This window comes from Dromiciops gliroides, chromosome 6, assembly GCF_019393635.1.
Source record: "Dromiciops gliroides isolate mDroGli1 chromosome 6, mDroGli1.pri, whole genome shotgun sequence".
Taxonomy (NCBI): Eukaryota; Metazoa; Chordata; class Mammalia; order Microbiotheria; family Microbiotheriidae; genus Dromiciops; species Dromiciops gliroides.
The window spans coordinates 98442523-98460513 of NC_057866.1; the positions used below are offsets into that span (position 1 = coordinate 98442523).

Here is a 17991-nt window from a genome sequence, read left to right on the forward strand (position 1 = left end):
AGTCTCTTATTTCAAAGTTCCAAGCTCTCCCTAGGTACCATGTTAGTTTGGGGACAGCAGAGTCCTTTCAAGTCAATGTAAGGGGCAATGAAAAGCTTGTTTTCCATATTTCTGCGAGTTCCAGAAGCCCAAACAATTTAAAAGAGAGAAAAAGATCAAATAACAACACCAAAAAATAACAATTTGTATTTCTCTGGTCCTTTAAGATTTACAGAGCACTTTTCTCACATCGGATAACAGAACTAGAAGGGACTTTAGACACCATCATGTTCCCTCATTTACAGAGGGGGAAACTGAGGTCCACAGAAAGACAACATCTTATCCAAGATCACATAGCAGGTTAGCTGTAGAGCTGGTCTTGACATCAAATCTCTATGACTCATTCTATTACACTATGTGCCTAAGAGGATTTTCTAGGCACTGTGTACAATGAAAAAATCATGTTAACAACAGTTTTTATTCATTACAATAGTTGATACTAATAATTATTATTACAAACAATAATTTAAAATTCATGTAAGGCTCAGGAAAGTTATAAAGAGCATCACAGTGACAATGTGGTCCTGTGTAATATGATACAAATTCATTTCTGCCCAGCCCCAAGACCAACACAAAACTGATGGAACCAGAAGGTGTAATTCATTTCCAGTGTACCCCTTGAAAAGCAGGCAGTCCCTCCCCATGCCACACTTGGCATAGCCAAGCATGAGGTAGCACCAGGGACTGTAGTCAGTGTGGTGGGCAGAATTTAAAGAGCTTCAGCTGGGGGCTGACATTGATGGACACCCACACACTTGATGAAGCTAAACAGCCCAGCCCAGGCCCCAAAGACCGGGAGAATCAATTACATCAGCCCACGAGCAAGGAAAGCCCCTAGAACTTTAATTAGAATATGTACAGGACATTCCATAAAGCTCATTATGTTTAGTGTCAAGTCCAAGTAGTTACCAGCTGATGTTAAATATACACACTCGTGTCTGGCCCCGGTGTTATTGCTAAAAGCCATGTTCATCATCAAATCTCAGAGTTAACAGATGGGACAAGTTGATTTGCTGGCTGGAAGAGGCCACATGAAGGTCTTGGGAGATTCCACATACACTTAGTTCCAGTCCCATAATGTTGTGTCTTCTCCCCGGGGATCAGTTTGGAAACAATTTAATTTAATGCGTAGTTAAACTGGTTGGCAAACTTCTCGTGCTTCTTCTGGTCCATACGATTCATGGCCTTTATCACCCGTTTCATCGCTCCTCTGCAGAAAAAATCACCCAGAAGAGTCAGTTATAGGACACATTGGGCAGATGTTGAGGGTGGGAGACAGATGGAGGGGGTGAGAATCATAAAACCACAGACTGAGAGCTAGGGGGGCCCCAAGAGGCCATCCAATCCCAAACCTTCATTTTACAGATGTAGAAACTGAGCCATAGAGGTTAAATGACTGGTGTCTGAGGCAGGATTTGAACCCAAGGCTTCCTGACACCCTATGCATTCCATCCCACTGCCTCTCAAATGTCCACATTATGGCTATCCCCTTCCTAAGAGGGATCTGGGGAGGCCATGTATTTCCCCCAGCAGGCTGCCATCACCTTGTCAGCACCCCAACTACAAAAGGCCTTCAGACTCAGCAGTATAGGCATCTTCTCACTTTGGGGAGGAGGAGGCAGGGGACAAAACTTCCTCCTCTGAGGATCACTTGCATTTCTGGAAAGGATCAAGACTCATCCAGAGCCCAGTATGGTGAAGCTGCTTTGGATCCAAAACACAGTGAGCCTCTCAAGTAAGGAGGGAGATGACTAGTCGGGCCTCTGAGGCCATGCCCACAGGAGCATCTGAGCACCTTGTGCCTGGCACCAACAAGCCCAGAGGAATTAGTTCCCGGCCTAAACAAGGTCTGCTCTGGAGAGCACAGCCTTCCTGTGGCATCCGGCCTGCTCGGCTGCTTGTGATGAAGTTTGCATCCTTACTGGATAGCGACACCTCATAGTCTGAGCACAAAGAGTGGACCCATGCATCCTGAGTCCCAGCCCACTGCTCCCCCACTAAACTATGATGCCTGAGTCATGAAAGAACACTTAGGAAGGTCTTCAGGAAAACTGAAGGAAGGACAAGTCATCACTCATCAGGTCTAATGTTGCACTAATAAGGCAGAACAAATTTGTCATGATAAAAAAATTAGCTCTTGTGATATGCAAATACTTTTCATTTAGCAAGGTTTTATGAACAGAAATAAACAAGTTCCCATTTTATTTATTCCACTCTCAGTATCATGCTGTTCTTGGGGCACCGGCCCAGCAGGCGGCAAAAATCCTTCATACTCATGAGCTTCTTGTGCCCTCACAACAGCCCTGAGCTGGGCAGGGCACACAGCATCTGTTTATCTGGAAAAGGAAGCTTAGGTCATGGAGCAGAAGCAAAGGAACAGCTACACTGCTTAACTACTGCTCCTCTTCCTCTTCTTTCATCCCTTCCTCTTGCTCCTGCTTTGTCTCCTCTTGTTCTTCCTTTTCCTTGCCTGCCCCCTGGCTTCCTGAAGGAGGCTCCATCCTACCGCCTTGCTCTCCTGACAGGTTACTCCCCCCATGAGACCACCCTTCACCTCACTCACATTCTCTCCTCATCTTTTGCCTTGACCTCCCGGAAAAGCTTTCAAGCTCTGCTCTGCCAGCTCCCACTTCCAGCTCCCTGCCACCCTCCCCCATTAGAACCTAAGTTTCTTGAGGACAGGAACCACCTTGTTGGCTTCATCTGAATCCCAAGAGCTTAGCACGTTGCCTGACACACTGAAGATGCTTCATAACTGGGTGAATGATTATGGTGTGTGCCAGTGCAACAAAGAACTATGATGGTGAGACTGTGAAACACCTAGAGGAACAAAGCACTATTGTCGCCGTCCTGTGGGTGAGGAAGCTCAGGATCATCAAAGGTAACACATGCCCAGTCACACAAGTGTACAGGGGTAGGGCTGGGACAAGAACTTGAGTCTCCAAACTCTTAGTCTGCTGGACTAAGGCTAGTGGACAGTCAGTGACTGAAAACTATCAGTTGTTTTGAGCTATTCAGTAGCCCAATAATAACAGTAATAACTCTGGATAATAATAATTACAGGGGTAGCCTGGGTTTCAATGAGTCAGCTAACATTAAAAGCATGCCATGGGGGGCAGCTAGGTGGTGCAGTGGATAGAGCACCTGCTCTGGAGTCTGGAGGGCCTGAGTTCAAATTCGGCCTCAGACATTTGACACTAGCTGTGTGACCCTGGGCAAGCCACTTAACCCCAATTGCCTCACCAAAAAAAAAAAAAAAAGCATACCGTGGGCTAAGTAGGCATTATGCTAAGCTGGGAGTACAAAGGCAAAAAGCAGTCCCTGCCCTCAGGGAGCTCACAGTCTAATGGAGGAGACAACATGCAACCATGTACTGGTTAAGTTGGAGGTAGTCTAGAACCTAGCTTCTTAAACTGTGGGTCACAACTCTTTATGGGATCATGTAACTGAATGTGGGGGTCATGAAAAAATGTGTCAACAGCAAAAAGATCCACCAGGATCATGTAAAAATTTATTGGGAAAAAAGGGGTCATTAGAGGAAAAAGTCTAAGAAGCCCTGATCTAGAAGGACGGCTCTAAGATGGAAGTCCTCTAGGGAGGACTAGGAGGGGGTGCTTGCAGAAGGCCAGAAATCAGCTGAGAATAGAGAAAAGCCAGGGAAGCTGGGAAGGAGGTGGAGATAAAGTGAGAGAGTATTCTAAGCATGGGGACAGCAGTGAAAACACTTGGATCTGGGAGATGGGGGTCCCTGGAGTGACACACATGGAGGCAAGGAACAGCAAGGAAGTCAGTGTCACTGGATGGGTGTAAGGGGTAAGAAGACTGGAAAGGCAGGAAGGGACCAGGTTGTAAAGGTATCTGAAAGCCAAATAGAGGATTTTACTTTTGATCCTAGAGGTAGCAGGGAGCCACTGGAGTCGACTGAATTGTCGGACTTATATTTTAGGAAGATCAAATTGATGTCCACTTGAGACTATTTGATATATTTAATTTTTTTAAATTATGAAGTTAAAAGGATGGATAATCATAGTGAATATTCCTGTTTTTCCTTTTAAGTATATAAAAAACTCAACATGTAACTTTTCAAAGCTATTCTGCTTGTCTGTGTTTCTTTCTGGCCCTCCAGTTCTGTGCTTTTAAAAAATTATTTCAATGACCCTCTTTTCTTTCTTTTTCTTCTTTTTTTGGGGATAGGGGGGCACAACTAAATAACTGGCTCCCCTCTCCCTCCTCACCCCTCAATCAAAAATAGAAAAGAAAAAACCCCTATGACAACTATACATAGTTAACTAAAACAATTCCTACATTGGTCATGTCTGAATATGTATGAGCCTATCTGACATGTCAAGAGAGAGAGGGATTGGAGTTAGGAAGACATGTGTTTGAATTCTGTGTCCAAAACTTACTAGTAGTGTGACCAAGGATAAGTTCCTCATCTGTAAAACAAGGATAATAGTCCCTACCTTACAGGGCTGCCATGACACACAAATGAGATAAGGTACCTTATTGCATTTTACAAACCTCAAAGCACTTTACAGATGTCAAATATTGTTAATATAATCTGCAAATATCCAACCACTGAATAGCTAGAGCAAAATCAGTGTGACCATGAGTCCGTGGCACATACTGAGCACCTATTGTGTACACAAGGCACCACTGATGCAAGTTGTCCAATGAATGTCCCCAACAACATGTCCCTAAGTTTACTCTCCCACAGGCCTCTGCTTTCTGAATCACTGCACCAATAATGACAGGTGGGGCTTACGACAAAGTCAGCCCTCCTCCTGGAACACAGGGTTCACCTGGTGTAACCAGCAGGGAGCAGCAGGCCCTGTCAGTACCTGGGCTGAGGCAGTGCAGTGTAATGCAGAGAGCCTCCACCATTACCAGCAGGGTGAGTCTGAGGGAGGGGGGTCATCTCTGTAAGCTTTCATCTCCTCCTTTGCCAAAAGGAGATAGTGCTACTTGCATAGCATTGCCTATCAAGGGTTGCTAAAAGGCTCAAATAGAACTATTGGTGACAACAGAAAGCGATGGCTTCCATTTCTCTACTGCTTTGAGATTCCCACACCAGATTCCTCACAACAGCCCAGTGAGGCAGGTAACTGACCTAAGGTCACAAAGCCATGGTGCATCAATGTGGGAAGACAAACATAGGTCTGCCAACTCTTTCCAGCACACTGCCTGCCTCCTGCTGCATGGAGGGGAGCTGTTATCATGATGCCAGGCTTGATGGGAACAGAGATGAGGTGAAGTTCACTTCCCCATTTCCTTCTAAGCTAACATTTCTGCCCTCTTCATTATTCTTCACTCTGGACATGCAGCCTGGTAATCTAAGTCTAGTCAGAGAGGAGAAGAGTGAATATTCAGCACAGAGAGGGGAGCTGGTGCTCTGGAAGACTTGGGGCTCCACTCAGGGGCAGGTGCTCATTCAGAGTTGAGCCAGCTCCAACAGCCAGGACACAAGATCCTTCCCTTCTGCCAGCAGGGACAGCTTCCCAGTGACCCGGGTAGATTCCCACGTGGCAGGGCCATCACCTCCTTTAGTGTGCTCGTCTCCCCCTGAATCCTGTTTACTTCCCTAGGACCATGGTTACACATACGCACAAAGCCAATGGCAAGCAGGACTACAACCTGGGTAAAAGTTGCATCTCCATGTGAGACAGAGAAGAGAACAGGTAACAGATTATTCTGGTTATTCAAACTTTCTGGCTATTAATTTTTTCATGTTTAAGAACATGAAAAGGTCAGAAAATTTTAAAACAGAGAGACCTGGTGACTGGATAATTTTTTAAATTTCAAATGAATGAACTACAGGACAAGTCACTTAACATCTCATTGGCTGGGGCAGCTAGGTGGCACAGTGGATAAAAGCACCGGCCCTGGATTCAGGAGGACCTGAGTTCAAATCCGGCCTCAGACACTTGACACTTACTAGCTGTGTGACCCTGGGCAAGTCACTTAACCCTCATTGCCCCACATAAAATTTAACATTTAAAAATTTTTTTTTTTAAATCTCATTGGTCCAGCCAACTCTAAGGCTCCAGGCTGCAGAGAAGGGGCTCACCTCTGCCAGCAGAGGAAATTCTTCACTGGCAAGTTCTCCAGACCAAAGAAATGCTAGGCCCAGCCTTCTGCCCTCCCTTTTCCTCCCTTTTCTTAAGTGGATCACAAATGCTCTCTGAAGGTCATTCCCAAAGAGCAGCTACAGGCACAGGATCCCAGAATGCTCAGAGCTGGAAAGAGGCAGTCCATTCCATTTTCCAACAGCTTTGTTTTTAGGAAGTTCTTCCTTGTGCAGATACCTGCCTCTCCAGAACCTCCTCCCATGGATCCTGTGAGGCCAAGTTGAACGAGCCTCATCTCTCCCCATCAGGGCTTTGCAAATCTTCAAAGGTTCCTTGGGTCCCATCTGCCCAAGGCTTCTCCATCCCTAAACATCACATCCTGAAGACAACCACCCTGCAAAGGCCAAGGCCAACCTTCAGGGTCACAAGGAATGTCCTCATTTTACAGAGGAAGAAACTAGACCCACAGGGCAGCAATTTGCCCAAGGTCCCATAGCCACTGAGGGGTACAGCTGATACTTGAACCAGGTTCTTCTGATTTGAAACCTAGGCTGCCTTGGAAAAATAAGACTAACACAGCAATGGAGAGGGAAGCAAGGCCAGGAGGAGGTGGCTTTGGGTGGTGGACATTACTTACTTGTCAAACACCTTTTTCCCAATCCTTGTCCGGGACGTATTGGCTTGCTGCTTCAGGTCGGTCAGATTTGGGTACTTCTTTTTCTTTCCTTTGCTCTTCCCCTCTGTTCCTTTTTTACTGTACCTAGCAGAGCCGAGGTCCACTCCAGTAGCTGCTTCAAGTTCCTTCATAAACTCTGCATCTTGCCATTCTGTTAAAAGGAAATCAGTGTTTTAGAAAAATGCTTTCTATTCCCTTTTCTTCTATAATTCAAAGGCCTCCCAAAAGCCTCACTGTGGCACAGAGGTGATCCTGGCTTCACTACAGCCATTCACCAGGGCACAAATTCTGAGAGGCTCTACCAAGCTGAAGGGCCTCCAAGTACAGACCTGGTTTGGTCAAATACAGGACTGGGCCCGTACAGATGATGAATTATTCAGCCTTTAGCAACCCAGGAAAGGGAAACAAATTACAAAACAGACCTTAGGTGTAGCCTCCTCTAACCCTATGGAGACAGAGGCAAAGAAAAGTGGGCATAGAATGCCAAGAATCACACAGCTTTTAGACCATCTATAAATAGTCATTGAATCACTGGTACTCTAAACGTGAGATCTACTACCTGTCACCTAGTAGGTGCTTAATAGTAGGTCTGTTTGTTGATTGACCCTTTGTCCAATGACCACTGACTTTATAAGCAACATCAATGATGCCATTCTTGTTGTATATGAAAGCAGACGACACAATAGCTGACTGGAAGGGTAACTTAAAGAGCTAACAAAGAGTTTACAAGATTGGTTCCATCATGTACTCAAAGACAACAAGAAATGTAATTTCATGAGACCAGATCATCTCATCTGGAATGAAGACAATTACAGCTTTTATACTAAGATCTGTTGCCAAAGATGAAGGAAAGAAATTCTACAAAGAACTCAGCAGGATCTTCCAATCTAAGTACATATAAACACACACACACACACACACGTTGATTTCAATGCAAAAGTAAGCACAGGGAAAAAAATTTTTTGGAAATTATGATTCAGGATTAAAAAACAAGAGAGATTAGGGGGTAGATAGGTGGTACAGTGGATAAAGCACCAAACCTGGATTCAGGAGGACCTGAGTTCAAATCCGACCTCAGATACTTGACACTTACTAGCTGTGTGACTCTGGGCAAGTCACTTAACCCTCACTGCCCCACAAAAAAGAAAAAGAAAGAAACAAGAGAGATTAAGAGGCTTATAGACTACTCAGAAGCCTCATGCCTTCTATAATAAAAAGTTGGAAGGTACTGGACATGGTAAGAACAGAACATCATTACAAGAAATAAAACTGACTATATCTTAACAGACAGAAAATAACTTGTTAGTATATGAGACTTAATAATCAATGGATTATGTATAGTCTGATACTATTTTATTAGGGCAAAGGTCAAGATTAACTCCAAATTAGAAGAAAAAGTAAAGATAAGCAGATACAATGGGCAACTGCAACAACTTCACCTTACCATATTCCAATAAGCTGTTGACTTTGAAAAAACAGGAAATGGATAAAATAAGACACTGACAGAGAATATCACCATTTCCTGTAGAAGTTTAACCAATGGAGAGCACTCAACACAATGATGACGCTAAAAGAGCCCACAACTGGCCTGTCTAGTAAATATTTGAACTCCTTGCCAATTTATTTATCATATAAACTACTCTACAAAACATTACATAGGAGGATAGTGAAAGATTACAAGCAGTATCATCTCATAAAATAGAAAAGTGCAGTAGAGGGAAAATGAGTCTTTAAAAGCTTGAAATGAGTCTGAAACAGGTCAGATTATCTCAAGAACATTTACAGGGGGCTCCTGAAAGAGATAACAAATAAATGGAAAATGGAACAGATCTGTCAATTTTCGATAACAAATTATTTTCATCATCGAAGACAGTGGAACCACATCTACATTCCAATCCCTCAGTCTCTGATGTGCTGCATGAGAAAGAAAAAGCACACCCAAGAATACAATTATAGGGAAAAAGCAGTTGGACAAATTTATTACATTTAGAAGAAATTCGTGCCGGAGTTGACACAAATTTGAAAGAATTAAGGAATAATTATTCAAGATATCTGAAAGAGCAGAAGATACTAAATGAATGAAAGCATGAATGTTATTATCAAATAAAAAGATAATTAAGAGGATGCTCATAACTAATGATTTATATGCCTACTTTCTCATCTCTATAAAATTTTTATGAGAATGAGATACACATATATTTGCTTGCCTCAGTTTTCTTTTCTGTTTTTGTTTTTTTGTTTGTTTTTGTGAGGCAATTGGGGTTGTTAAGTGACTTGCCTAGGGTCACACAGCTAGTAAGTGTCAAGCATCTGAGGCCAGATTTGAACTCAGGTACTCCTGACTCCAGGGCCGGTACTCTATCCACTGCGTCCACCTAGCTGCCCCCTCGGTTTTCTTTTCTGAAGCCCAAGGGACCATGACAACTCATCACTGACCTTCCTCACTGACTGTAGTGAGCTCATTATGACATGCATTTAAAATGCATCTATGATGTCATCCATGTGGATACTCCTTTCCCACAGGAGTGGGTTTTTACACAGAAATTTCTCCTTAAGACTACATCTTTAGGGGGCAGCTAGGTGGCGCGGTGGATTAAGCACTGGCCCTGGATTCAGGAGGACCTGAGTTCAAATCCCGCCTCAGACGCTTGACACTCACTAGCTGTGTGACCCTGGGCAAGTCACTTAACCCCCATTGCCCTGCCCTAAATAAATAAATAATATGGGAAGACTACATCTTTATAGTAGTCACCTAACTGACTAAAATATATAAAGAATATAAGATCCTACTATTTGTTGACTGCAAAAAAAAAAAAAGCATTTGACAGAGTAGAGGGAAAAATTAAGCCTTAAAGGCTCTTTTCCAGTATCTTGTTTCTCATTAACATGTTAACTATCTTACAAGATTCCCATTCAACAATCCTTTGATTAACAATATCAAGTGGGACATGTGCACTTCCTATAGATATTTGCCAATTCTGTCTTGCACATAGAACAAATGCAAGAAGGACTTCCTATAGATGGTAAGGTCTTCAAGATGCTCCTTTCTGTAGATGACATCAGGATGACTGCCTCAAGCCCCATAACACTGCAACATTTCCTCAATGAGATCTGTAATCACCCAGAAGAGATCAGTCCAATATACATAGGGAAAAAAAATGAATGTAGCCCACTTATGTTCAGAGAAGCAGCTTTGAGTTAGTCTGTCAGTGCATGTATCCTGGAAAGGCACTGCAGAGAGATAATTAGTTAGACCTAGAATGAATCAAATAGGGAAAGAAGAATGGGCTACATTCCATTTGTGAAGTTATGCAGTGCTTTCAACAATCCCGAACTACTGCTCCTGGACAAAAAAAAAACACATCGTTTGAACACTAGGACTCTTGCAGTTATGTTATTTAGTCAGGAGTCATGAAAGGCCACAGTTTTCTTTTTTTTTTTTTTTTTTTTTTGAGATATTTTATTTTTTCCGTTACATGTAAAGATAGTTCTCAACTTTTGTTTATACATGCTTTACAATTTCAGATTTTTCTCCCTCCCTCCCTCCCCTCCCTCCCCCCTCCCCTAGACAGCAGGTAATCTGATATAGGTTATATCTATATATATCTATACATATACATATAGATATATATATACACACACATATATATACACATAATAACATTAATCCTATTTCTGCATTAATCCTGTTACAAGAGAAAGAATCAGAGCAGTGATGCAAAACCTCAAAATAGAAAAAAAAAACAACAGCACCCAAAACAAAAGAAATAATATGGTTCAATCAGCATCTATACTCCACAGTTCTTTCTTTCTTTTTTTTTCTTGGATTTGGAGATCCTCTTCTATCATGAGTTCCCTGGAACTCTTCTGTACCATTGCATTGGTGAGAAGAATATAGTCCATCACAGTAGGTCAACACTCAATGTTGATGATACTGTGTACAATGTTCTTCTGGTTCTGCTCATCTCACTCATCATCAGCTCACGTAAGACCCTCCAGGTTTCTCTGAACTCTTCCTGCTCATCATTTCTTACAGCACAATAGTATTCCATTGTATTCATATACCACAACTTGTCCAGCCATTCCCCAATTGATGGGCACCCCCTCAACTTCCAATTCCTTGCTACCACGTAAAGAGCAGCTATAAATATTTTTGTACATGTGGGTCCCTTTCCCCCTTCCATGATTTCTTTGGGCAAAAGACCTAAAAGTGGGATTGCTGGGTCAAAGGGTATGCACAGCTTTATCGCCCTTTGGGCATAATTCCAAATTGCTCTCCAGAATGGTTGGATCAGCTCACAGCTCCACCAACAATGCATTAGTGTTCCAATTTTCCCACAGCCTCTCCAACATTTATTATCTTCCTTTTTTTGTCATTTTAGCCAATCTGATAGGTGTCAGGTGGTACCTCAGAGTTGTTTTAATTTGCATCTCTCTAATCATTAGAGATTTAGAGCATTTTTTCATATGGGAATAGATAGCTTTGGTTTCTTCATCAGAAAACTGCCTGTTCATATCCTTTGACCATTTCTCAATTGGGGAATGACTTGGATTCTTATAAATTTGATTTAATTCCCTATATATTTTAGAGATGAGGCCTTTATCAGAAGCACTGGCCTCAAAAATTGTTTCCCAGCTTTCTGCCTCCCTTCTAATTTTGGATGCATTGCTTCTGTTTGTACAAAAATTTTTTAATTTAATATAATCAAAATCATCCACTTTGCATTTTATAATATACTCTATCTCATGTTTGGTCAAAAACTGTTCTCCTTTCCAAAGATCTGATAGGTACACTATTCCTTTCTCTCCTAATTTACCTATGGTATCACCTCTTATGTCTAAATCATGTATCCATTTTGACCTTATTTTAGTATAAGGTGTAAGATGTTGGTCTAAGCCTAATTTCTGCCATACTATCTTCCAGTTTTCCCAGCAGTTTTTGTCAAATACTGAGTTCCTATCCCAGAAGCTGGAGTCTTTGGGTTTATCAAACACTACATTACTAGTGTCATTTACTACTGCATTTCCTGAGCCTAGCCTATTCCATTGATCTACCACTCTATTTTTTAGCCAGTACCAGATAGTTTTGATGACTGCCGCTTTATAGTAAAGCTCCAGGTTTGGTACCGCTAACCCACCTTCCTGTGAATTTTTTTTCATTATTTCCCTGGATATTCTTGATTTTTTGTTTTTCCAGATGAATTTTGTTATTATTTTTTCTAGCTGTATAAAATAATTTTTAGGTAGCCTGATTGGTATGGCACTGAATAAGTAAATTAATTTAGGCAGTATTGTCATTTTTACTATATTAGCTCTGCCTATCCATGAGCAATTGATATCTTTCCAATTATTTAGATCTGATTTGATTTGTGTGAAGAGTGTTTGGTAGTTGTGTTCATAGAGTTCCTGGGTTTGTCTTGGCAAGTAGACTCCCAAGTATTTTATATTACCTACCGTTACTTTAAATGGAATTTCTCTTTCTATCTCTTGCTGCTGGACTTTGTTGGTCATGTATAGAAATGCTGATGATTTATGTGGATTTATTTTATATCCTGCTACTTTGCTAAAGTTGTTAATTGTTTCAAGTAATTTTTGACTTGATTCTCGAGGATTCCTTAAGTATACCATCATATCATCTGCAAAGAGTGATAGTTTTGTTTCCTCCTTGCCTATTCTAATTCCTTTAATTCCTTTCTCTTCTCTGATTGCTAAAGCTAACATTTCTAGGACAATATTAAATAATAGGGGTGATAATGGACATCCCTGTTTCACCCCTGATCTTATTGGGAAGGCCTCTAATTTATCTCCATTGCATATAATACTTGCTGATGGCTTTAGGTAGATACTGTTTATTATTCTAAGGAAAGCTCCCCCTATTCCTAAACTCTCTAGTGTTTTTATTAGGAATGGGTGCTGTACTTTGTCAAAAGCTTTCTCTGCATCTATTGAGATAATCATATGATTTTGGTTGGTTTTCTTATTGATGTGGTTGATTATGTTAATAGTTTTCCTAATGTTGAACCAGCCCTGCATTCCTGGTATAAATCCCACCTGGTCATAGTGTATTATCCTGGTGATCACTTGCTGTAATCTCCTTGCTAATATCTTATTTAAGATTTTAGCATCAATATTCATTAGGGAGATTGGTCTATAATTTTCTTTCTCTGTTTTTGCTTTGCCTGGTTTTGGTATCACCACCATATTTGTGTCATAAAATGAATTTGGTAGAACTCCTTCTTCACCTATTTTTCCAAATAATTTGTATAATATTGGAATTAATTGTTCTTTAAATGTTTGGTAAAATTCACCCATAAACCCATCTGGCCCTGGGGATTTTTTCTTAGGGAGTTCATTAATAGCTTGTTCAATTTCTTTTTCTAATATCGGTTTATTTAAGGATTTTATTTCCTCTTCAGTTAACCTGGGCAGCTTGTATTTTTGTAAATATTCATCCATTTCATTTAGATTGTCAAATTTATTGGCATACAGTTGGGCAAAATATTTCCTAATTATTGCTTTAATTTCCACTTCATTGGTGGTAACATCACCCTTTTCATTTTTGATACTGGTAATTTGGTTTTCTTCTTTCTTTTTTTTAATCAAATTAACCAGTATTTTATCTATTTTATTGGTTTTTTCATAAAACCAGCTCTTAGTTTTATTGATTAGTTCTATAGTTTTTTTGCTTTCAATCTTATTGATTTCTCCTTTAATTTTCAGGATCTCTAATTTAGTGTCTAATTGGGGATTTCTAATTTGTTCTTTTTCTAGCTTTTTAAGTTGCATGCCCAATTCATTAATCTCCTCTTTCTCTTTTTTATTCATGTAAGCATTTAGAGCTATAAATTTTCCCCTAAGCACTGCTTTGGCTGCATCCCATAGATTTTGGTATGTTGTCTCATTATTGTCATTCTCTTGGATAAAGTTATTGATTGTTTCTATGATTTCTTGTTTGGCCCATTCATTCTTTAGAATGAAATTATTTAGTTTCCAATTGATTTTCATTCTACTTTTCCCTGGCTCTTTCTTACATGTAATTTTTATTGCATCATGATCTGAGAAGGATGCATTTACTATTTCTGCCTTTCTACATTTGACTATGATGTTTTTGTGCCCTAATACATGGTCAATTTTTGAAAATGTGCCATGTACTGCTGAGAAAAAGGTATATTCCTTTCTATCCCCATTCAATTTTCTCCAGACATCTATCATGTCTAACTTTTCTAGTAATCTATTCACCTCTTTCACTTCTTTCTTATTTATTTTTTGGCTAGATTTATCTAATTCTGAGAGGGGGAGATTCAGATCCCCCACTAGTATAGTATTACTATCTAATTCCTCTTGTAACTCATTTAACTTCTCCTCTAAGAACTTGGATGCTATACCACTTGGCGCATACATATTCAATATTGATATTACTTCATTATCTATAGTACCTTTAAGTAAGATGTAATTTCCTTCCTTATCTCTTTTAATGAGATCTATTTTTGCCTGCACTTTGTCTGAGATAAGGATTGCTACCCCTGCCTTTTTTACTTTAGCTGAGGCATAATATATTCTGCTCCAGCCTTTTACCTTTACTCTGTGTGTATCTCTCTGCTTCAAATGTGTTTCTTGTAAACAGCATATTGTAGGGTTCTGGTTTTTAATCCACTCTGCAATTCGCTTCCGTTTTATAGCAGAGTTCATCCCATTCACATTCACAGTTATTATTACTGACTGTCTATTCCCCTCCATTCTATTTACCCCCTTTGTACTTTTCCCCCCTTCTTTCACCCTATTCCTCCTCACCGACGTTTTACTTCTTACCCCTGCCTCCCCCAATCTGCCCTCCCTTTTTATCACCCCCCTCTCTTTTCTTTACCCTTTTCTCCCTTGCTTTTGTCCTCCCTTCTCAGTCCCCCCCTTTCCCTTCCCCTTTTGTTTCCCTAAAGAGTGAGTTAAGTTTCTTTATCCCAATGAACGTATATGTTATTCCCTCTTTGAGTCAAATCTAATGAGAATAGGGTTGAAACCATGTTCCCCCCTCCTTTCTTTCCCTCTATTATAATAGGTTTTTTTCCACCTCTTCATATGATATAATTCATCCCATTCCACCTCCCCTTTCCTCTCCTCCCCATAGACTCCCTTTTTATCTCCTTAATTCTTTTGTATCATCACATCAAAGACAATTTATATTTATACCCTCTATATAAAGTCCTTCTCTCTGCCCAAATACATTTACAGTTCTTAAGAGTTATGAGTATTATCTTCCTGTGTAGGGATATAAACAGTTTAACCTAATAGGGTAACTTTTTTTTTCCCCCTCTGTTTACCTTTTTAAACTTCTCTTGAGTCTTGTATGTTGAGATCAAATTTTCTATTCAGTTCTGGTCTTTTCACCAGGAAAGATTGAAAGTCCCCAATGTCATTAAATGTCCATCTTTTCCCCTGAAAGAAAATGCACATTTTTGCTGGGTAATAGATTCTCGGCTGCAATCCAATCTCCTTTGCCTTCCGGAATATCATATTCCAAGTCTTGCGGTCCTTTAATGTTGAAGCTGCCAGGTCCTGAGCAATCCTGACTGTGGCTCCATGATATTTAAATTGCTTCTTTCTGGCTGCTTGGAGTATTTTCTCCTTCACCTGATAATTCTGGAATTTGGCTACAATATTCCTTGGAGTTTTCCTTTTGGTGTCTCTTTCAGGAGGTGATCGATGGATTCTTTCAATGATGATTTTATCCTCTGATTCTATGATATCAGGGCAGTTCTCCTTAATAATTTCCTGGAATATGGTATCTAGATTCTTTTTCTGGTCATGGCTTTCAGGCAGTCCAATGATTCTCAAATTGTCTCTCCTCGATCTGTTTTCCAGATCAGTTGTCTTTCCAATGAGGTATTTCACATTTTCTTCTATTTTTTCATTTTTTTTATTCTGCTTGACCGATTCTTGGTGTCTCATGGATTCCTTTTCTTCCAACTGTCCCACTTTAATTTTTAAGGCATTGTTTTCTTCAGTGAGATTATGCACCTTTTTTTCCATTTGGCTAAGTGAATTTTTTAAGGTATTGTTTTCTTCAGTGAGATTATGTACCTTTTTTTCCGTTTGGCTAAGTGAATTTTTTAAGGTATTGTTTTCTTCAGTGAGATTATGCAGCTTTTTTTCCATTTGGCCAAGTGAATTTTTTAAGGCTTTGTTTTCTTCAGCTTCCTTTTCTAAGCTGCTGATTCTTTTTTCATAGTTTTTTTGTGTTGCTTTCATTTCTCTCCCCATTTTTTCTTCTACCTCTTGCAATTGATTTTTAAAATCCTTTTTGAGCTCTTCCAGGAAGGCTTTTTGTTCTTGCGACCAATTCACCTTCCCTTGTGAGGCTTCAGATGTAGACAATTTGAGGCTATTGTCCTCATCTGAGTTTGTGTTGGCTTCTTCCCTATTGATACAGAAGCTCTCAATGGAGAGGGCTCTTTTTTGCTTCTTACTCATTATTGCAGCTTATTTATTTATTCTTTAAGTTGAGGTCTGCTCTGGGGGCACCAGGGTCCCTGTTTTGGGCTTCTTGTGCAGGTGTATAGGTGCTGTGTGACCGGGCTTTTACTCTGAGGCCTTTATGGTGTGTGGAGATCCCCTGTCCTGCACTTCCTGTCTGATTGTGCTCGGCCAGCCAGGCGCCAGACCCCGTCGTCTGATCCCGCCGTTCGTGGCCCTCTCGGCCGGTGCAGGTAAGTTTTTCCACTGTCCTTCTTGGCCACCAGATTTTTGAACCAGGTTCCGGGAGCCTCAGTTGTTCGGCTGTGACCCGCAGCTCCTGCTGATTTGCCCCGACCCCCTCGGCGCTGGGTTGCTGCCCTGCGCTGGGCCTCCCTTTTGCCCGAGTCAGACCGACCTTTTCCTGAAGTCTTCTAAATTATCTCTGGTTGGAGGACTGTGTCTCTCTGTCTCTTTGCAGGTTCTGTAGTTTCAGAATCCGTCCAGAGGCTTGATTTAATGTTCGTTTTGAGGGAACAGAAGGAGAGCTCAGGCAGCTTGCTGCTTCCTCTCCGCCATCTTGGCTCCGCCCTCAAGGCCACAGTTTTCAAAAAGGCAATAGGAAAACATGAATCACACAGGATGAGAAGCTGTGGGTGGACTGGAGTCCATCCTGCGGCAAAGGAGTATCCACATGGATGACATTTAAGTGCATGTAATAATAAGCTCACAACACCCAATGAGGAAGGTCCCTTGGGCTTCAGATAAGAAAACCGAGGCAAGCAAAGCTTTCCTTATTCACAGAATCACAGAGTTGGAAGGGATCTCACAGGAGACCTAGCCCAACAAATTCCTGAACAATAATCCCTTCCTCAATAACCTCAACAAGTGGTTACTCAACCTTTTCTAGAAGAACTCCAGTAAAGAGGAAATGCACCCCATCTTCAGGCAGCCCAGTCTACTTTAGGATAGAGCTTATTATTCAGATCTTTTTCCTTATTTTAAACCTGAATCTGCTTTTTTTTTTTTTGCAACTTCCACCCAGTGATCCTGGATGCAAAGCATGTTTGATACCTTCTCAACACGGTAACCCCTCAGATATTGCTATCCTGTCCTCTGCCCTGACAAATATTCTCTAGTTCTAAAGGAACCAATCCTCAAGGCTATCCCATCATTCTTAGATACCCTCTGGTGGATGCTTTCCAGCTTATAGCTCTACCTCCAAAACTATGTCCCCCACAATGGAATATAATACTCTGGATATGGTCTGGCCAGGGTAGAGGACAGTGGCATTATCACCTTCCTAGTGCTGGACACTGTGTCCCTCTTCATGCAGCCTAACGCAATGTTAGTGGGGTTTTGACTGCTGTAGCAAACTGTTAACTCATGTCAAGCTTTCAATTCATCAAAACTCCAATCCCTTTTTCAGATGAACTATTCTTTGGCAAAATATTTCCTCATTTTGGACTTGTTAAATTGATTCTACAAGCTGAATTTAAGATTTTACATTTATTGCTATTATATTTCATTGTGTGAGATTTGACCTGCTAAGATGTTTTTAATCCCCACTCTAACATTCAACTTGTAAACTCTCCCTCTTGGCTGTTTAATTTGTAAATAATTTGATGAGTATATCATTTTTGCCTTTAACCAAGTCACATTCAATAAATACGTAATAAATACTTACTATGAATCATGCCAAAGGTGAACAGAAAGATAAAAGCAGGTAGATACAGTATGTTACCCAAAATGACTTGAATA

At 40.8% G+C, this 17991-nt stretch overlaps 1 protein-coding gene across 1 annotated transcript in view; it reads right to left on the reverse strand.

Annotated features, from left to right (window-relative positions):
- Window positions 1-218: 218 nt before the first annotated feature.
- The window catches only part of UVSSA (UV stimulated scaffold protein A), a 110711-nt gene continuing 92938 nt past the window's right edge, over window positions 219-17991 (reverse strand). Inside the window, 2 exon segments of the mRNA XM_043969481.1 lie at window positions 219-1249; window positions 6745-6934. Of these exon segments, the coding sequence (XP_043825416.1) occupies window positions 1156-1249; window positions 6745-6934 (284 nt within the window). The 3' untranslated portion in view covers window positions 219-1155.